Here is a 21072-nt window from a genome sequence, read left to right as displayed (position 1 = left end):
GTCTTTTTTGACTATACTACAGTTTACTTTCCATCACTTTTTCTTTTTTCTTTTGCCTTTTTGACCCTTCTTTCTCTTCTTAAGCTTTAACCATAAGTCCTTATATTCGCCTAGTTGATGTCTTACCATGTATCCTTTCCACAAAGACTGAATAACCTTTGCTGCCCGGTGAACAACAGACCAATATTCTTCCTCTCTTTTAATTTCTTCCCTTTCAGCCTTTATTCTGTTCACAGTGTTTTGTTCCCTCTCCACCATCAACCGTAAGTTTTCCAATTCTATATTTTGCTTCTCGGTTTTCTCCTGCAATTCATATTTTTAGTCTTTACGTTATATTGTACTATAGAGAATCAGTTTAATCGTAAAAAATAACAAACTTTTAAATCATCAATCATTATTTGTCGTTGCTCAAATTCGTTATTGTATCTACTGGTCCATTCGTTTATCTCATTTTCTAGATCATGAGAATTTGTTTGGAGATATGTACAGATTTCTCCGCAAATAATTTCGTTCGCATTATAACTTTTTGAAATTTCGCTCAACTCGTTAAAATACTTTTTCTCCTCTTGGTCAAGCTTGAAGATTTGCTGGTCGAGTCTGGCTCTCTCCCACCTTTCTACGTATCCTAAGAAGATAATTCAAAGATTATTGTTAAAGCATTAGATATCTTAACAGATACATAGAATTTAATACACACTCAAACGAAATTGAGAATTACCTAATTTCAAGCCAGTAAGAAATATCGCTTCATCGACCTGCAAGCTCATCAATTGCGCAAATTTTTTAATCTCATGTTTTTCCTTTTCGTTGCTTTTGTTGTTGTCTGCTATCATCTGCTCCAGCTGCTGAATATCTTTTGTCCACTTTTCAGCGGTCATCTCCAAATGGCGTTTATCTTCTTTCGTTTTTCCAATACTGTCCATCTCACTGTTTAATCTATCAATCGTTCTGCTGCATTTTATTTCTCTAAGAATATCTTTGATGACGTTATACGCATATGTTCTATAAGGTAAAATCAATATAATTGCAGACAACAATTTTATACTTGTTAACAAAAATATTTAAGATCTAACCTGTCTTTTTGCAATTTAGCAAAAGGTTCTAAAACGATGGGTGGGAGACCCATGTCGTTCCTGAAAATGAAATCTGGCCCATCTGGCCCACCGTAAAGTTCATCGACGGTTTTATACGACTCGTCCCAACGCTTGTCCAGGGGTGCAGGTATTATGTGTTGGATGACTTCCAATCTGTCGAGACATTCTTGGAGAACAGTGGAAAATAACGCAGCTTCTGCACTGGTCAATAGAATCGCTTTTGGGGCTTGTATGGCTGGGGCCTCGTCAGTTACTGCCGATACGTCGTCTTTTAAAATTGCCTTTGGTACTACTCCTGACGTACTTGGAAGTACCATTCTGCTCTAAATTATAGGTGTCTAATATCAACAATACAAGTTTATTGAACAATTTTTCTGTTTATTCAAAACAAAACTGTATTATGTTACAAGCATTAAATTTCATTGAAAAGAACTAATGTATATTTTTGTAGAATTATTTGTGCTATGAACATACGGTCGATACTTGGGGACTCAAGGGCATTCGTCCAAAGAATAAACTGACTCTTGGCTTATCAGACGCGAAGCGGCTACCGCGCTGTTTCTGCTTTATGAACTGGTCACCCTTTAGACTTCCGCTACGCGTACTTTCTATGCGAGGTTTTTCAATTTTATCAGTCCGACCTTGACCCTCCTCAGACTAAAAGGTTCATATCTCAAGTCAGAGGTATTATAAACATATATATAGATATGTATATATATTCTTAGTGTGCTAATGTGCTAGAACGTAATAATTTATATACCATTATTTTCTGAAAGTCCGTCTTTGAGATTTTATCTAAATTCTCGGAAAAGGCAAGTGCAGCTTTTTTCATCGTTTCATTGATAACGTCTTTATCAATGGACGGTTTATCGAGATGAATTACATTACTTCGAATTTGACCCATGGTTGTTGTTGAAATTTCCGAAAGTGCAAGAGCAGAGCGGAGCTTCTGCGCGTCGTATGTTAAGCTTTCCTTATCCATTTTATCGGTTTTATTCGATAAATCTATTGACAAGATACGCTGAAAGGACCAATATACAAAATATTGGTCCAGATACTTTATCCTTCAAATCTTCCCACATTTCAACTAACCTGTAGATTTTTTTAGATGAACACTATCTTTTTATAACAGAAGAAGTCTGACGGATCTGACGTAAAAAAACAAAAACAAACAAACAAAAAAGAATAGATTCATAATGTTCCATGGATTAATAATGAATAACATTGAAAAGTAACTTCGTATACATAGTATATAGTTTGCTTCAGAATAAAACTTTATTACTCACATTATGATCACAAGCATTCGAACTATGCATAATGAACACATGTTTTATTCTCTTGTACATTATGTAAATATATCTAGGAACTTAATTGATTGAACAACAAAAGATCTTTCATTGTACACCCTATTTTCTTCTTATCAATAAAGAGCGTGCGCGCAATTTCATTTTAGCCATTCTACAAAAATATACATCGAAAAACGATATGTTATATACATAAACAACTGTAATAGAAGAAAGTATAATAAGATTTATGTAATTTAATTGTAAATAATTCTCTATTATGAAAATATTTTTGTTCTGCTTTAATATCTACAGGTCTTTAGAGATTAGCATGGTATGTAATTACACATATAACAACTAGAAAAGCAGATCAACTGCTTCTTCAAAAAATGGATAATATACTTTAGAGTATTAGTAACCATTGCCACATCGAGCAATGATGAGACAAATATTATTTTTCTATGTCCTATACTAATAATAGATTAATATTTTAATAGTAAAATATACTTTTGGCACGTTTAATAAAGCATACTATTTGCGTACTATATTGTATATAACATTTACATCTGCTGTTTTATATTTGTTTACGTTTGGTGTACGCCTACGGTCTATCATGTTTATGGAATCCTGAGCCGGAATATTGAATATATTGAGTATATTGAAACAGATATCAGAGATTTATGTCTCTCTATCTCTCCAATTTTATTTCCCGTCTCACGTGTTTTCCTTCTTTGGCTCTATCTACTTTATCAACAATAAAGCAAACATTTATTTTATTTAATTATAATATAACAATATACATCTCTTTATTTTTAATAGATTATGACAGAATTAGACTTTTAATACGATTCCATCGATTTGTAACTTTTATCAGTTAATATATACTTTCTTTGTACTGTCATGGCACAGATTTTATCCGCTCGTTAGACATATTATATACCTACTTCTTTCCTATTGACAGTAACCTATAACTAATATCCTCCATTGTCCTTACTGTCGCCCTATGCTTTACTCGCAAAATCATCATCTTTGTAGTTACAATATTATTTCTAACGTATCTGTGTGCTCCAGTATCGAGGAAGCTTGCACTTATCGCATTGTTTCACTAAACGAAATAACTAGTATATTCATGTGGCATTACACCACGTCGAGGATAGAAAGTATGGGTCGTCGCATAGCCCAGCAAATTTGTAATCGAGCTCATGTATACATCGGCAAATCTAAAGAGCCTCCGGGAAAAATACGTTGGATTATGATATGTTCTAAAGACCGAGCCAAATTGCTCGTTGAATACACGCTTAATATCATTCCTCAGCTGGTCCCTCTCCTTCATCCATTTTTCCAGGTATTCTTGTACCTCTGGTCCTTCGAAATCTTGATGCTGCTCTATTAGACCAGTTAACATCTGCAGCCAATTGGCATTCTCTTTAAACTTTGGATGATTGAGCGTCTCGATCTCATGCTGTAAAATCAATAAATATTATTATGCTTACGAGTTATTAAGCAACCGTGTGAATAATAATATAAAATGTCTTGTTAATACCGTAAGCTCCCTTATTATCGCTCCAGTTCTCCAACCGTGTTCCAGCGTCACATCCGCCAAATCGCTATAAGGATGGTCGCCAAAATATAAAACTTGGTGTCCCCGCCACCCAGTCATATCTTGAAGCTGTTTTACTGTACCCTATATTCAAACATTTTCATTGTACTATAAATAAAATGTTTTACTTTTATGCACATAGTAAAAACTAAACTCACTTCAAGATATATTACACCTTTCTCCAATTTCGTTACTCGATCCCATAACTGCGTTTTATGCACCTTATCGTAAATTCTTAAAGGACGAGACTCTTCGGTGAAAAATCGTGGTTTTCTGGCTTGAACTATAACTACATCGAAAAAATCGACCCAATCATCTCCAACTAAGAATTTCATACCTTTATCCCTGAAAAGCAGAAAGATGTGAAAATATGAAGTTGAAATTCAATCCATTTAGCGAGATTACTCACACGAAATGAAATGGACTATTCGTCACTAGAAACATATTTTTGTTAGCACTTTTTAATCGATGAAAAAACTTTGACAAATCTTTATTCGGTTCCAGGTACTCTGGTACATTTTGTTCCACCAGCTCGTGCATAATAGGGTGACAGCTTTGTACGGAGCTCTACAAGCAACAAATTTATTTCATAAATAATTAATTCACAGCACTTCTCTTACCATAGTGCTAATTTCTATTAAAGTTAATTTTTCTTTACCTTGACGTCTCTAAACAATATTTCCGGATGATAATCGATTCGATTCCTTAAAAAGTAATCCGTAACGTTGCACAATAAACTCATTTCTGGCACTGAGAAAAGATCGGCTAATTGAACCATCTTTGCTTTGTGAAGGCCATGCTTAAAAGTGGATATAATTAAAATATTAATATACAACAATTTTGCTATAGTACAAACTATTAGAAAAATATCAGCAAAATGCTTACCTTCTATGTTTGTTAGAACCCCCAAAAATTCCACCACCAAGAACATATATCGATGCATGCAATTCAAAAGGAGTAACAAATGTTAAAAAGTGTGCTTGAGTATTTCCAATAAAAGTGTACGTTGCATATTTTCTTACATATAGATATAACAGCATATACAGATTGTTTCACGTAAGGCACTCCAGAGCATAGATACAAAAGTGACGCGTATCTCTTATAGTTAAAGAGGTACGCCTCGCTTTGTATCTATGATCTGGGGCGTCTTACGTGAAACACCCTGTATATATTAACCTTTAACGCTCGATAACAATTTGCCTTTCGATCTTTATAACACTAATACGTGTCCCCTCAGCGAAGACTTCCGAGCGTTAAGGGTTAAAATTATTTCAACAAAAGGGTCGAGAGAATCAATGTTCTCGGTTGATTATACCAAGGTGGAGGACCCGAGTAAAAAATATGAATAATATAATACCTGAGAATGTTTTTGTGCCTCGACATAGGCAATCGGTATTATCCTGTTTTTGTAAAGCCGCAGAACATCCTCATCGGGGAGTCGGCTGAGGCCGCGATAAACCGTTCCCAATTGAATTTGCAGAAAGCTGTCGAGTTTAAGGAGCAAACCCTTCTCGATGTCGTAATGTAGACCACGAACAGCAAAGTCTTCTTTGTATTCGAGAGTGCCGATTCCCTCGGGATACTACAAAAACGATTGCACCAATTTGCCAATAGCTCTCTTATCAACAAACACTCGCATTACAATTCTTAGCACATTCTTTCAAAACAATAATATATAAAAAGCTTTCCAAGCTATTCAAACGAGAATTCACCTTGAATTTTTTAATCAGCATATCCCGTCCAAGGTTGTACAGTAGAAAATCCAAAGAAGGTTTGTAGCAGGCCAAAGTATAATCATAATCGAATCCATAAACTTGAACTTCCTTTAAATCCAACTCGTTGCAAGCAAACACACCTTTCGGTTTCACATCCGGGGGTAATTTCTTAGCTGTAAAATAAGCATAAATATATCATAAAACTCGTCGAAAAATGTCTAAATGAGAAAAGAGAAGTGCTATAGATTTATTTCGTACAATACTTTCAGCCAACATTCACTATTGAATTTATTACCAGAGGATAATGGCCTCTGATATTACGATACTTGCATTACTTGCGAGCTAACTCACTGAAATCTCATTATGATGCTATTTCAAAGTGATGTATGGCTGGTATATATATAATAGTAGGACAAGTCTCACGCGAAATTACTGCATAATTAATAAACACGTTAATTAATTTATGAAATATGTATAACAATAGGACGATTGAATAATAGACGAAATTATAAAATAGTTGTATTAGTGAATTTATTTGGTTTTTCAAAGATTGATGAAACGTGCTAATTTGGTGCACAGTAATTTTTACTCGAATCGGATATGTTGTGTTTACCAACCAATGTAATAGACTACGCACAGCGCTCTGTGATTGACCTTGCGCAGCGAATTCTCCCTAGATAGGATAACAAACATGAAGTATGTTATTCTGGCTCTGTTTCTCGATTACGTCGCGCTCTCGTTTCGTTCTACAGATGCTCCAGTAGATTTTCACCGGCCTAGATTTTTCTATCTGTCTCATACGCTAGTCTTCCCCATACGCTGTACGCTTTTCATTCGAATCATTAGTGCTATTCATTTTAAACCGCGCGTCAGGTCTATCGAGCAATTTTAATCCACAAAAATGAAGCACTTCAATTAGGTGAAAGCGCGCGCATGTATTGCGCTCTTTATCTATATGCTCCTTCCAATCTATGGCATCGTAAGTGGTATACATATAGGGTACTCTATAGGAAAGGAGTGCCGAAAAATCAATTTTACTAAAAGATTTCTCATAAGAGTACCCGTTTAGCAAACATTATGCTAGAAACGTTGCTGGAACCTTCCTGGAATCAATTTGATATATTGGAACATGTTTTAGGAACATTCGCATTTCGCAACGCTATACGTCTAATATTTCCAAAGTTATGCAACGGCCGTTGTAGATTTTCACTAGGGCATTATTTAGCATCGATAGATCATAACGGTATTGCGTAATGTCGACTGGCTATCGTATAGCGATAAAGAGAGTTGGCGCAAGCAATCAAACTTAAAGAATAGAAAGCCAGACAGACGTCGATTAGAAGCTTCTTATTCTTTTGGTAGTGTAAAGGTTGTAGGTAAGACGCGTCGACAACATTGAAATGTTTTTTAGCTGTTTTCTATTTATAATATCGCGAGAGTGTTGGTTAGCATCGAAGACTCTTATTCGCGTTTCTAATAATAAAAGCAATATTCTTTACTTTTTCAGATGTATTTGTTTATACTATAAAATTATAATTTCCATATATTATTATTGAAATACACAAGTATGCTGCGCGATCATATACATGCGCACTTGTATGGATATTCGATATATCGAAAACCTAATCGAGACGAGAGACGATGGTTATTCGTATGCGCAAGCGCGTGTTCCGTGAGAGGGAGCGAGAGAGAGAGATGAAAGAGGGCAGGAGATGAGAGGATGTAAGAGAAAACAAGTTGTGCAAAGAATCAAGATGGCGACGCTCAACGAGGTACTCACACTTGCACTTTTCTCTCATTTTTCGGTAGTTCTCCTGCATGTCTTGTCCAGATATTTCTTTCGGGCGGTCGGCCTGCATGGCCCTGTGACGCCTGGAGGTAACATTTTTGCCGAGAGCTCGCAGAAGCCAGGGCGCCGAGGTATTTTCGACGAGGAGAGGCGATTGCGCCGCGACACTCACGATCCTTGAAAGCAACATTACGACAATTGGCGGGCGCGCGTCAAAACACACGCCGCCAGTCGTTCTAGGATTGGTCCAACGTTTCCCGCGCAAATTCAGAATTCTCCCTGATGGAAACGCAATCTCCCTCTGCTGCTGTCTATATGTGCACCAAATATGTAACGAGAAAACCGAGCAAAATATTTTCGTAGAGCTGCTGCGTGAGTGATACACAGAGAACACGTGCAAGGTTAAACTGTTTATTTACTACTTCTGGAATGCGAGATACGGGACGACGTTCACACGGAGCGTGTTCCCTTGAGAATTTGGAGCTCCGTCGAACGAGTGTATTGCTGTATTGATCTTGGTAATAATTCAAGTGGTTGATAGATTCGTCGAGTCGGAGTGTGATCGAGTTGCATAGGAGAAGGTACAAGGTCGCTCGTGAATGATACAATTTGGGCTTGATGACGTCGAAGAGATGAGAGACGCGTGGCGAGTGAGGTTACCTTGGCACAGGGTCACTGTTACAGTTCGAAAGAAGTCGATTGTTCGAATTCGTCACTGACCGATCCGATTCAACTAACCGATGTGGCCAACTAACTCTAGCCTAACGCTCTAACAATAATGTTTCCTTCTCCGTCCCTCCACGTGCCATCTCCTTTTACATTTCTGTCCCTCGTGCGATCAAGCACGATCTCTCGCTCTCTCCCTCTTGCTCTTCGCGCCCGGGCTATTTTTATCTCCGTGTTCTCGAATTCAATCGGCCGTTTGGCCCTGACTTTGAAGCTATACAAGAGTGTTCTGTGCGCGTTGGCTGCGCTCGTACTAGTTAAATTTTAACCGGCACGTGTTTTGCGCAATCATACCATTTCTCCCTGCTTTTCCGCGCCGTTAATATTCTGGAATCTTCTGGAAAATAAGACATACGACAGATAAGGAAAGCAGCGACTAATCGAAAGACAGAAATAGATGAACCGGTAATGCGCCACGTGGTCGAGTGCCAAGCTTTGAATATTTTCACGCCTCTCATTGCGGTTTCTGTTCGCTCTGGCATAATAGCAAGCTGCGGGCATTCCAACTTTGTTCCAAATTACATCATTCTGCGATTCGTCCAGGATTTACTAAGATTACGATCGAGTAATAGAGAGTGGAAGAGGAATGTGCTGAATTATGTTTTATCGGTGTTTTGGTTAGTGATTTCTAGACCGTGCCAAGTGGCTAATTGTCGTTTGATAAATCAGCGTGACCTTGACAGAGAGTTTCTCCAGAGAGGAGCGTTTTGGCGTGTCGAGGATAGTTGCGGGTATGTTCGATCGACGTTTCACGACATAACATACGTGGCATAGCGGAATCTAAAAGCGAAAAACGCGAACGTCGTTTCGTCCTGTTGAGTGGTTTCCGTGTGCAGCAGTGTGAGTGAGTTAAGTGCGAGTTTATCCGAATGACCTTTGAGTATTAGGTAGTGGTTAAGGCTGGATCGGCGATGTTACGAACGATGATCAGCTGTGTTTGCGTCCTTTCAGTGCTCGCTCGTCCAAGTCGCTCTAACATTTCCGTAAATGCTCTATTGCTACCGGTGACACGTGACCCGGTTCCCTCGATCATAGCTTACCTAATTATTTGCGTCTAGGGAACCGTCTCTCGAATGGGGCCACTGTGTCGCGCCATCTACCGATAATTCTAACGAATCACAATCACAACGTCCAACTATCAGAATATATACGCACGCATCACCGTTTTTCACTCGAAATAAATGTTTTTTCTAAACGCAACGAATCTTTTGGTATTTCGCTGCAAGAGTCTAACGCGAAACAAGAAACGTCCGCGTTATCTGGTCTGTACTCGAATCGGTTGAATTCGGCCAAAGCAGAGTGGCGATGATTATTTCACGATGATTGATTGGACGCTCTCGATCGATCGCTCTGAAAGATTACTGAAAACTCGTGGCGGCGATCAGCTCGGCGGTATCACGTGACCTCATTGCCTTAATCTAAGTTAGTTGTCGGTCGTCAACTCGCCGAGAAGATGCGATGCATCTAATCGTCGCGTCTTCGCAAAGTGCATCTTGCACTTTCACATTTAGCATGCTCTCCGGGCGCCATTGAGATTCCGGCTAGTGAGGTTATGGCAGCATTTTGACCGATTGGTCGTTGCGTCAGCCACCTGGTGGATATATTTCCCCTGTCTCACCGACACGCGATACTTCGTTACGAGAGAGAGAGAGAGAGAGAGAGGAATAAATAAATAGCCGCTATTACAATTACTCATCTCTACGTTTGTTTATTCACGTTTATTCGTTCCTTCCTCCGTTCGAGAGCCATCCTCCGTTGTTACACGTGTACGCAGATAGCAATTTGGTGTCAGGAACTTTCTACGTCCTTCGTTCCTCTCACCAGGATCGGCTCCACCCTTCCGGTTCGATTATCGTCCTTGATCGTGAGACCGTTCCGCGACGGCTTTCATTGGACGTCGTTCAAGGAATAATTAATTGTCAAGCGCAGAAGTAAATGCGTTTAATCATGGCGTCCTTAGACGCACCATTGCGAGTGATACGCGTAGTGCCCGTCGGAATTGGAACGCTTCTACGATGGCAAGAAAAGTCGACAGGCCATCCCGTATCTCACAATCGGCCATAATATAACCGGTTTTTAGATTTTAACGACAAATCTCAAGCTCCTCGGTGTAATTATTGGCCTGATATATTTCTACGACCGTTTTCTATGGACGATATACATAATTCTCTGCTGCTTATTTTGTTGCGCTTACGGAAAGTAACATGAACACGTTGTGTGTGTGGGTAAAAGTAGATGCAAGAATAAACTTCTCAGATTTCGGCGTTCCTTGTATGTATCATTGGAAGCTTTCCACTCGAGGTCGAAAACGCTTGAAATATGCATATACTACGTGTTACAAGAATATTATATTATGAATGTTTTTTGAGCCTTAAGAAGGCACAAGCGACTTTTTGAAAAATTTAAGAAATTCTTTAAAAAATGTCTACAGTATTCATCATATATTTAACTTTCCAGAACCAATGAAAAAATGAGGTAACCGATCAATTTATTGAGCTAAAAATATTGCAAAAATATCATTTTTACCTTTGCGTTATGTTACTATCGGTCGTCATATTAGTTCTAGCCGCATTTACTCAGCTCTAAAATATAAACGATTAAAAAAAACAAGGAGATTATTGCTTGATTTACGTATATAGAATAATATATCGTTAAGAAAATTGTACCTTGCCGACTAAACAAACTTGTAATGAGAGTTAAAATTCTCTAATCCCGGGTGAGTATCCGTCAACAAGCATTTGCAAAGTAGAAAAATTTCCTTTGCTTTACTTTTACTTAATAAAATATTTGGAATTTATCGTTATTAAAGTAAAAAAATTTGTATAGGTACAATTTATAAAAATTAAATGGTGAAATTTAGTATAAGCACCACTAGAGCCCTCACTTGGTACGATACTCAACGCTGAAACCACCTCAAATGGAAAACGCCTATTGATGTTTTCAATGTAGTACCAATGATTTATTTCCAAATACGTAGGTACGTCGAAAATGCTTGTAAAACGTCCCGAAGTGTTAAATTGAATGCTTTCAAACGAAGCAACGGTTGCAACAATTGAGTATTTCTTATTAAACAGTTGACATCATTGGTTGAAATTGTACAATTCAAAAGTAGCAGCTAATAACGTATGAAATAGCCTATTCAACTGTGGATCGGGCTGAATGTAGCTATTGGCCGCGTTCAGAATCCTTAGCGCTACGCAAAAGGTAGACGTATCGTGATTGGTCAAATTGATTCAATTGACCAATCATATGATATAACGATACCTTAGCGCTAAGGATTCTGAACGCAACCATTGATTCCGGAAACATGTTATAAACGTTTCTAGCACCATTCGTGCTACAATGATTTGTACAGAATAATATACGCGTTATGAAATATTCAAAAAATAAACGAGAATGTCGCTAATCCTTATCCATTCATCAACCTTTTCATTTCTTATAACATTTATCGTACCAAGAGAAAGTTTTTTTTCTTGAATATCGAAAATGATGAAGCAAGCTTCGAGGTATGTATCACAAATTCTACGTTCGATTCTGTACGATGGTTTTCAATCACTTCTTTCTCTCTTTCCAGCTATCGAAAAAAAAAGAAATCGATTCTCCTGGAAGTTCGCTGTTTACCAATTGGCAGAAGGTGCACGAAAGTGATTAAAGGATCTTCGTTTCCTGACTCGGCTCGCTGGCAAAATTGCACCTTTTAGCGTAATTAATCATCCGTCTGATAACTCTTAGTCGACAGGGCTTTCGACTAATGATGAAGAAATGAACGGGCGCCAATACACGAACGCTCGCTTCTATTTCCTTCGGATGATTTCCATTTTCATGATAGTGTTTATCGCGACGGAGACTGGCCCGTGACAAGTAGGAATCGCGAGCGTAAACACAGCAAGATTTATGAGGGAGCAATTAACGTGGGAGAAGAGTTGTAGTGCGATTATTGAGAATATTAATGTTTGAGGAATATTCGTCGAGGAAGATTAATCGAGAAGAAACGTCGATTACTTAGCAATGTCACTTTGCCTGCGCCCTCGGTTTGTGTTTATGTTTTGCAAAAACACGAGTTCTTTCCTCCAATTCTAACACCACTCTAATTTCCTGGTATCTCTCTCCGCTTGTCAACACAGGTTTTTTGTCTCCGGTGCTGCAGACCCGTACAACAGCCTACAGACAGGTCTCGGCGCGTTCCACGGTCAGTGTTGTTGAGTGTAGATGCGAGATTGTATCGAAGGGATTTTACGGCACGTGTTTCCATGTGTGCGTGCATGGGATCGCGCGAGCGCATCGAGAAGGCGAAGAACGCAGATTGCTAGAGGCGCTGTTCCGCTGACCTACTCTACGATTATCACTCACTATAGCCGATCGCCGTTGCAGGTGCGTGTGCGTTAACTAGTGTTCCTCCAACTATACCGGCAGCCAGGAAAAGGAGGACGAGGTGCGCGGGACGTAATCAAATAAGCCCACTCTTTTTATTCCTCCAAGCACGACGCGCGCGTTTCGAGACCCAAAACCATTAAATAAATACGCTTAATTGTTTTTGTGCTGGTCAATGCATATTTAAACCTCGACATAGTTTTTTCATCCCTTTCCCAAACTGTCCACGATCCTTCCTAACCTCAAAGCTCTGATCACATTTGCTACTTTTTCACGAATTTTCTTTTATTTTTCTCATTTTGATGTTGCCGTATACCCGTGCCGTACCGCTTTACGAATTATAAACTCTATTCGACTATTGCGGACGAGACTTGGCGTGATTTGATAGAATTTTCCTGTTCCGTTGGAAAGTCCGTCAATTCCCAGCCAGACAGGTTTACTTCATATTTATATAAGGTTTACAGCAATTCAAATAATTATTTGTAGTAAAGTTGCTATCCTTATGAGTGTACAGGTGGGCGCAAAGTTTGAAGTTAAAAATACTGAAAATAATAATCGAAACATTTACTCATAATTGGGAATATCAATGAGAAAAATAAATTTCGCATCGTTTACAGCAAATTTGCATCATAATATCAACAAACGCAATGTCCACAAAATCTTGCAAACGTTCCATAAATTTTGTGTAGCAAAATTTAGATAAATATGAAGTAAATTTTACTACATTTCTTGTAGTAAAATGTAGACAAATTTGAAGTAAATTTTACTATATTTTGTGTATTAAAGTGTAGATAAATTTGATATAAACTTGCTACATTTCGTGTAGCAAAATGTTCGTACAATTTACTGCAACCTAACTCTACATGTGTTATAGGTAAATTGCTATGAAATTTACAACTTAATTTTACGACAAATTTACTTAAAATTTATTTAAATACTATAAAATAATATTACAAAAATAAAGTATGTTAAAATATTATAAAATATTAATTATTTTTTTAATCGCTTAAAGTATGGGCAGAATCGTTTTCATCAGGAAACAGTTCCTTTTCCTCGTCTGCACGCTTCCGTTTTTGCCCTTTTTTATTAGTACCTCTTGCATTCCTCGCTATTTGTTTATATGATCTCAATGCTTCTTGGAAATTTGACTTGAATACATCCCTATTAAATTTATCAAGTGTTTTAATCTTTTTGGCAGCATCTGTGGAAATAATAATAAAGGATTTTTTGCTACGATTGCGCATCATATTGATAAAAATTGAATAATTTTTCCTACAAAATACTACTATTGAAATAATAAATATATATGTATTACAAAAAGAAAATACTTACCGATTGCTTATATTCCTAGGGTTCCCTAATAAAACTGCTCACTAGTACGAATAGAACTTATCACTTTTCACTTCATCGACCGATGAACACCAAAGCGAGACTAAACAAGTTGAAGAAATTGTAACTCATCAGAGTAATAATTTTTCTGAGTTATTACGCATGACAGTTGCAGTTTTTTAAATTAAGTTTTTGTAAAATTTTCATCTACTTTTGAAAATATAGAAAACTTACAAAATTGAAGTAATATTTAGTAGAATTTTATAATATAACTTTTGGTATTGAAATTTACATCATGATCTATAATCACGTTTAAAGCAAATATTTGTTTCATAATATCATGTTTTATTTACATGTATTTTATACAACAATATTGACTCAAGATGAAGAAAAATAAACTTGTTATAAAGAGATTACATTTTTACATATTAGATTTACAACATATTTTAGATATGCCTTGTATTAATATTGTCTCTACTTTAAGAGTAATACTTATTTGATGCAATAAGTGGTAAATAGGTTGATTCAACAAAATCATGCAAATATCGTAATTATGTTTTTCATCAGATTTGCTACACATTAAGCACCAACATTCTGTGTCAAATTGATGATTGTCGAAGCAGCAAAATTTATGCAAAATTTAGCAAAGTAATTTACAATCATGTATATTAAATACATTTTGCTCATAAAGAAACAGCAACTTTACTCAAATATGAGTTCAATTTATTTGTTTCAAATAAGTTTTCATTAATTTGCTGTAATGTTTGAATAAAATAAATTCATCATGTCATGTCCGTTATATGCGAACTGCTGGGGATGTAAGATTTAGCAAATTATTTTACAATAAACGTCTTAAATACATTTCGCACATAACGAAACAGCAACTTTACTAAAATATGAGTTCATTTTATTTATTTCAAATAAGTTTTCATCAATTTGCTGTATAGTTTGAATAAAATAAGTCTATCACGTCATGATCATCATGTACGTCTTGCTGGGTTGTAGCTGTTGGTGGAGATTACTCGATTATTTTAATGCCCTACGAGTCCGGATTACTTTGACCTTTCTGAATTGGGCGGAATTGGTTTTTAGTGATGTGTATACGAGCGTCCACGGACGTAACCGTGTTTGCGCGAGCGAGCCAAGACAATAATGCGCTGAAAAAGCTGAATCTCCGAATGGAGAACGATGCCGCCAACTCGAATAACCCAATCGGGAAGCGCATCTACGTGCTTCGGGGTGTATTTGTGTGTGTGCCTGTGTTTGTTTTCACACGGCAGTGTAATGATACGTGCTACGGATATTCGGAGGGGGTGGGACAAAGGAGAGATTCATGAAGAATAATAAAATCGTCATTTCAACTATTTAAACTCTCAAAAAAAATTTGAATAACACTAACAACTCTTTTTCAGACAAAATTCTGCTTTGGTGCTGAGCCAAATGGGAAGGTTAAACGAGTCATCCGCGGGAACCAAAACCAAGTCACGAATTTTTAATAAGGTGATATACGTGGATGAAATTTGGCAAATTTCTTTCCGAGGAACTGGTTACTTGAAAAGTTGAAAAGAATCAGGAGACCGTAGTCTCGCTCAAAGTAGTAAAAGTAAGCTACACGTTAGCGACACACCGAGTATACATTTCTCGAGACACCAAAATTTTAAATTTGTTTAAATAAACGCTACATGCGTTATATATGTTAGCAATATATATCATTTTCACTATATCCCGATAATTCATAGCTCGAGGAGAAAGAAGAACTGTGGAGGTAAGTCATTTATAGAAACCAAACTCATTGTACCAGTTTTAAACCGCAATATCCAAGGATGATTCTTGCAAGTTATTTTCCCAAGTGTTCTTGTGTAACGCATTATTTCGGAATCATGGTAATTCTTAGCCATAGAGAGAATGAGTTATAGGAATCAAACTTATTACGCCAGTTTTATATGTTTAGTAATATTCAAGGAATAATTTTGCAAGTTTCTTCCTCGATTACTATCATGGAACGCGTCATTTTGGTATCTTGGTATACTAGTTATCTGATGGAAAAAAAAGGAAATAGGGAATCGAGCAATATTTGTACTAGTTTCCCGCCAAATCTTCGTCCGCCATTTTCACCGGCAGACTCTCCACATTGAATTGGCCGTTAGAGCCTAATTTGCACTCTCGATTTTTCCAAAAATTCGTTCCGACTGGCTGCTTGCTTATGAATAACTCGAGATTAACGGTTAAGTAGAGAATGTTGGTTATGTGTGCGCAAATAAGATGCTATAGTGGCCAGGGAGAAAGTATGGCGGATCGTTGAGGATCGATTTGCCTTGGCGTGGAACCGTTTCGTCTCTAAGATCCGCCCCAGTCATCATATATATCGGCAGCGATTTACCGTATCGGGCCAGTTGCGTTTTCCGACGCGTTTTTGCCGCAATTTCGCGCACCTATATGCCGCGTATCACTCCACGCAACCGAAATTATCCTGCCGGAGAAAACATTTCCTTTTTTCGCTCCGCAACCATCTTCAAACTTTCAATTCCTTTTTCAACTTTCTACCCGGAAATATTTGACACGAATAACGAAACAATGATTCGTGTTTTGAATTTTTTCACCCACGTTCGACCGCGAATACCCATAGTACTCTCGTAGCGACAATCTCACATACGTGTTAATAATCTGTAAGAGTCTCCGGAGAGATAATTTATTTTCATCCATACTCGACACGTCGATTATTTCTGTATCAATTATTCAGAATATCTATAAAACCATTTCACATAAATAGGAATTTCGATTAAATTTACTTGGCTCTATTAGCTTACGTAGAAAATACGTGTCAAAAACGTTCCGGAAACGTTCCAACCTATAAAGTGGAATATACCGGCACGCTGGAGCATTTCAGGAACGTTTCTTTGACCGAATATGCGTCGGTTATTAACTTTGGTTTCTCAGCGAAGATATTTGATGAATTTTCAGTGATTCTCAGCCTAAAACGAGTTTTATTAACGCCATTTCTGTGAGATAAAATGGCAGAGGCTGAAGGTAAGAAAAAAGCGTGAACGTCGATCGGCACGAGGGGATGAATTTTTGCGTAAACGCGGATGAAGCGTCGGTTGCCACGCATGCACGAATCTCGAAATAAAATAAGGAGCGGTGCTGAGCGAATCGGAGATGGCTGCAGACTTTTCGTAGCTTTCCGGTTTTTTTCCTCGCTGGCACGTCTCTTTTCCGGCGGGTCAGCGAGAAAGGAACCGCGCGGCGACTTTCTATATCCCGCAAAAAGCCCGACCTGACCGAGCAGGAAATTTGAGAGTGGCTTTTTGCGAATGGCAAACGCTCGGAGCCTCGTCCTGCATCCGCCTCGGCGCGAAACTCCTTTCGTCTCAGGATAAAACTGCTCTGGAACGAGCTCGGCTCGGAGTGAACGAAAAGAGAGGGAAGAAAAAAAGATTGATTCTCTTCCGGCGCGAAGATAAACTGCGAGAAATTCGTCGCTTTTATAATTGTATTTTCCACGCGAGATGAGGAGGAAGATAAGGTAAACGATTATATACATCAGGGGGAAACTAGTTTATGGCTAAACGCGCACCAGTGAGTATAGAAGTGGTCCAAGAGGAGATTAAAATATTTTTCTATCGGAGAGATCGGCCAGTTGGACCGAGTAAATAAGTCTTTCGGAGGATTTGAAACGGAATCGTAATTGGGAATGTTTGGTCCGGGCTAAAAACAGCCTTGACCCACTTGATCGAGCCCACGTGTAAAAAGGAAGCTACGTAGCCCCTTTGGTTATATACGCTACACGAGAGCAAATGGTGTTTTACGGTTAACAGTGGTACCGATCGACTTTGGAGGCGCAATTTTGCACGTTTTGCTCTTTCAATTCCGCGACTCTTGCACGCAGCTTTATCCCTTGATAATAGACTCCACGGCCCCTGTGACGTAACCGAAACATTCAAAGATTTTCCAACGTCATTCTTTATCTCGTTCTTGAGTCAAGAAGCGAACAAGAGTGGATTTTGGGTGGTAGGAAATAAACTTTGAAAGTAGACTCATTGTTGAACGAAGAAATATGTATATATAAACTCTGAGGACTTTTATATTGACGAGTTTATTATAGTCGAGGAAAAAAACTGTTCTTACGCCTATGTCTTTTTAAGACATGCTAAGTGCCCCACTCTGGAAACAGTCTAATCATTTATCACGTGGCAGAAATAGAATGTAAAAATTCATTTATCTGCAATTCTGAGAAACATAAAGTTGTGCCGAGACTTCTTTGAATGCAAATGGACAAGAGCTTCGACAACATCCTATATATATATATATATATATATATTTACTCTAGAGAACGTTAAATGGCTTACTCCATATATTGGGTATAACGAGGAAAAAAAAGAGTGGAGAATGAGGGACACAATCGAGTTGAGTTAATTGTGAGTGTCGTGCGAACGGTAAAAATGCTTGTGGAAGAGAGCTTGGTTGCAGGAGGTTGGCAGTGAAACTTGGCAGAATCGTAGCGGTGTTAATGGTATACGTGATGGGGAGAAAATGAGAATGTTCAATTGGAAATGGTTGAGCAGGGCTATAGTATAATGGAGAGACAACAGGTTGTTGGAAGAGTCATCGACGTGGGATTCGCTCGATGATCGGTTCAGTGTCTTACGCGCGCGCGTGTGTGTGTGCGCGCGCGCGCGCGCATTTGAAGTATGCGCTGCCTGGCCCGTACATACATACATACTATACGATACGCGCACGGAGAAAGAAACGACCGAGTGGCGTGCCTCGGGAGTATGGACCTTGCGAGCGGTCAAAGTCGTGGCCTACTTCACTTCCTGCCTTCGAAACTTTCTCCTCGTAGCCATCCGTCTCGCGTTGGTCGTTGCCGTTTCTGTTCATCCTCCCCCCCCCCCCCCTCCCCTTTCGTGTTCCTTCGACTCTGGACCACCGCAACATACCTCTCTTTGCGCGCGCATCTCTTCACAACACAGACACACATACGTGTAACATGAAATCATCCCACGTTTATAAAGAGAATAAGAAAAAAATAAAACTTTGCTGTACTTTTTATTTTTCTGAAATTTGTATTACAATAAAAAAATATTGTATATTCTCTGAAATAAAGTATATTCTCCTTATTACGTTTCCTCTTTTATATCCTTACAAGAAGAATTTCCGATCCACCCTGAAATTGAACTGTCAGAGATTCGGCGAAATTAATTTCGTCGGGTTTTCTTCAAGGTTATTACGAGATTGATCGCGTGACGTTACTCCATAGCGTTCGATCGCGATCACGAATAACCGCAGTTCTCTCACGCACGTGGCAACACGTGCAGTAGTGTCTAAAGCAGGTTTTAGCGATAATTATCCGTATAGAAATGCAATTTGTTGCCTCTTTTTTCTAGGCATGCACGCGATTTTAATCCTATCATTGACATATCTCACCATTGGAATAATAGCCTTGATAGAATTTCGTATTTCTGTTAAGCGGGTCAAATCCGTATACGCGATTGCCGGCGTGCTGTGCAAATTGAATCTTTTTGCACCTTCGAGAGTCGCGTTTGAGCTTTTCAAACGTGTCACTTGGCTTCGCGCGAAGCGTCATTTTTGTATCTTGTACCGGGCCGATATTTATCAAACGCGCAAGATCAGCTAAGATTCGCCATCATAAGAGGAACGTTACATCAATTATTATTTATTCGTTATATTTACAATGCTCTTTGCTGATCTCTTATATCAATTATTGCATTGCAGAATTAAACCACCTAAGGAGTTGGAATTTCTTGAAAGGAATTTCTGCAAGAGGAGCATAATAGTGCACGTGCAGGGTGCGGCCTTGAAAGAGGTAAGCGTGATTTTAGTAACATACTGATTCGCGATAATCCGTTTGCGCTATACCGTGTATAAATATTCTCTGAGAAATTTCAAGGAAAAACTTAAGAGCCTCTCGCATCGTTACGCCAATGGACCAATGACGTCATTCGACATAGAGAATAATTAAAATAAAAGACATTTTTGCAATAAGTTTGTAAAACAAGATAACAATAATAAAGATAATTCGTTATTTATAAAAATTACTCGAAGCACCGTTTTTACTCAACGGTTTAACCGGATCATATTTCAGGCGAGATATTTAATGCCGTAGGTGAGTATTTTATGGGCCAGACGATTTTCCGCTAGCTCGCTATAGCGAGAGTAGAAAAAAGGAGCGGAAGGTTCAAAGTGCGCGGTGTTAAAAAAGGCGAAAATGATTTTAGCGGTTGCTCCGTTCAGGGGTCTTTGCCTGCGCGTCCCGTCGGAGGATCCGAGGAAAATGGCGAAAAAGCCACTTTCGTTCTTTGTCGGTATTAACGCACGCGGGCGCGAGCGAACGCGCGCGCGTGGCTTCCCATTCACGCCACACGGTCGTTACAGATTTATAAGCCGGTTGTAAAATGCTCGTAACGCGCGCACGTCACGTTTTCAAACGAGTCAATCTCCCGAGGATCGTCGTTTTTCAGCGACAAGTCTCGCGGAAAATCGGCCTGCGTGCTTCTAATATTACATCCCCCCCCCCAACACTCCTCACGCACAATCACGAAAATTTCTCGCGATACGAATTTCATAAATCAACTGCGAGAGATATGCTTTCTTTCGACTGATTCCCCATGATTCTGGACGAAGATCGAGCGTGCGATAAAGAGAATTTTAGCTATATTTATAATTTCGTATAAAACGTGTTTAATCGACGCTTGCGAATTCCGCTCGTAATGAGGCTGCGTTCGGTTGTAATTATATACCCAGCGAAGCAGCGAAATTTAGAACATCCCAGCAAGGAACTATTAACGTCGGTTTATAGCGCTCAGTGTATCGAGGACATTGCGAAGGTCGTTTTATAATTTTCACCTTCGTTGATAAAATTGTGAAAAATTCCCCAAAACTATAGACGCTATGTAATCTTCGTAAAATCTAATCAATTAGCAGAAATATTTGTTTCCCAAATTTTTCAGCAAACTAACCAATTTTTTGCGATAGTCAATATTTTTTTCTCTATTAATTTTTCTCAATTTATTTAAAGAGATATCGTCGGTATAATCGGCCTACAATTAATTTAAATTTTCATGAAATTTATTTTTATTCATATTTGAAGAGTGTCGGACCAGTAGGATATGAATCTACTTGATCGAACCTTCTTAAGAGACATATA

The 21072-nt window shown here is 38.4% G+C and overlaps 3 protein-coding genes across 7 annotated transcripts; 1 reads left to right on the top strand and 2 right to left on the bottom strand.

Annotated features, from left to right (window-relative positions):
• Positions 1 to 20: 20 nt before the first annotated feature.
• LOC136784414 (dynein regulatory complex protein 9-like) lies at positions 21 to 2191 on the bottom strand. Its single transcript, XM_066745040.1, has 6 exons — positions 1825 to 2191; positions 1569 to 1751; positions 1074 to 1417; positions 719 to 1002; positions 378 to 625; positions 21 to 303 (listed from the first exon to the last, which is right to left on the bottom strand). The coding sequence occupies exons 1-6, from the start codon at positions 2074 to 2076 to the stop codon at positions 34 to 36; spliced, it is 1581 nt and encodes a 526-aa protein (XP_066601137.1). The 5' UTR covers positions 2077 to 2191; the 3' UTR covers positions 21 to 33.
• A 216-nt stretch (positions 2192 to 2407) lies between these two features.
• Nt5c (5' nucleotidase C) lies at positions 2408 to 8213 on the bottom strand. Of its 2 annotated transcripts, XM_066747492.1 has the most exons (9): positions 8142 to 8208; positions 7473 to 7792; positions 5690 to 5865; positions 5335 to 5559; positions 4636 to 4779; positions 4387 to 4544; positions 4136 to 4322; positions 3921 to 4061; positions 2408 to 3839 (listed from the first exon to the last, which is right to left on the bottom strand). In XM_066747492.1, the coding sequence occupies exons 2-9, from the start codon at positions 7669 to 7671 to the stop codon at positions 3483 to 3485; spliced, it is 1587 nt and encodes a 528-aa protein (XP_066603589.1). In that variant the 5' UTR covers positions 7672 to 7792; positions 8142 to 8208; the 3' UTR covers positions 2408 to 3482. The 2 variants fall into 2 exon arrangements, with proteins under 2 accessions (XP_066603589.1, XP_066603588.1); XM_066747491.1 differs by having other exon boundaries at positions 4636 to 4776; positions 7473 to 8213.
• A 363-nt stretch (positions 8214 to 8576) lies between these two features.
• Positions 8577 to 19848, top strand: LOC136786040 (uncharacterized). Of its 4 annotated transcripts, XM_066747498.1 has the most exons (6): positions 8577 to 8938; positions 10665 to 10682; positions 10768 to 12238; positions 12332 to 12578; positions 15320 to 15672; positions 19641 to 19848. In XM_066747498.1, the coding sequence occupies exons 1-3, from the start codon at positions 8616 to 8618 to the stop codon at positions 10844 to 10846; spliced, it is 420 nt and encodes a 139-aa protein (XP_066603595.1). In that variant the 5' UTR covers positions 8577 to 8615; the 3' UTR covers positions 10847 to 12238; positions 12332 to 12578; positions 15320 to 15672; positions 19641 to 19848. The 4 variants fall into 4 exon arrangements, with proteins under 4 accessions (XP_066603595.1, XP_066603594.1, XP_066603593.1 ...); XM_066747497.1 differs by lacking the exon at positions 19641 to 19848 and having other exon boundaries at positions 15320 to 15794; XM_066747496.1 differs by lacking the exons at positions 15320 to 15672; positions 19641 to 19848 and having other exon boundaries at positions 10768 to 10923; positions 11034 to 12238; positions 12332 to 12470.
• Positions 19849 to 21072: the final 1224 nt, after the last annotated feature.

Source organism: Prorops nasuta, unplaced genomic scaffold (assembly GCF_024137725.1).
Source record: "Prorops nasuta isolate Cenicafe-Biocafe unplaced genomic scaffold, Cenicafe_Pnas_1.2 PNAS00003, whole genome shotgun sequence".
NCBI lineage: Eukaryota > Metazoa > Arthropoda > Insecta > Hymenoptera > Bethylidae > Prorops > Prorops nasuta.
The sequence above is the reverse complement of the archived record's forward strand: the minus strand, read 5'-3'. Positions and strand labels throughout refer to the sequence as shown.

What these genes read in the sequence shown, in the direction of transcription:
- LOC136786040 (XM_066747498.1), top strand. Translation starts at nt 8,616, where the DNA reads ATGCGCCACGTGGTCGAGTGCCAAGCTTTGAATATTTTCACGCCTCTC.
- LOC136784414 (XM_066745040.1), bottom strand. Translation starts at nt 2,076, where the DNA reads ATGGATAAGGAAAGCTTAACATACGACGCGCAGAAGCTCCGCTCTGCT. An exon ending in TGAGTCCCCAAGTATCGACC is followed by an intron (nt 1,418 to 1,568) that starts GTATGTTCATAG and finishes CCTATAATTTAG; the next exon opens with AGCAGAATGGTACTTCCAAG. An exon ending in TAATGATTGATGATTTAAAA is followed by an intron (nt 304 to 377) that starts GTTTGTTATTTT and finishes TATGAATTGCAG; the next exon opens with GAGAAAACCGAGAAGCAAAA.
- Nt5c (XM_066747492.1), bottom strand. Translation starts at nt 7,671, where the DNA reads ATGTTGCTTTCAAGGATCGTGAGTGTCGCGGCGCAATCGCCTCTCCTC. An exon ending in AATGAGAGAAAAGTGCAAGT is followed by an intron (nt 5,866 to 7,472) that starts GTGAGTACCTCG and finishes CTTATTTTACAG; the next exon opens with CTAAGAAATTACCCCCGGAT. An exon ending in AATAGTCCATTTCATTTCGT is followed by an intron (nt 4,323 to 4,386) that starts GTGAGTAATCTC and finishes TCTGCTTTTCAG; the next exon opens with GGATAAAGGTATGAAATTCT.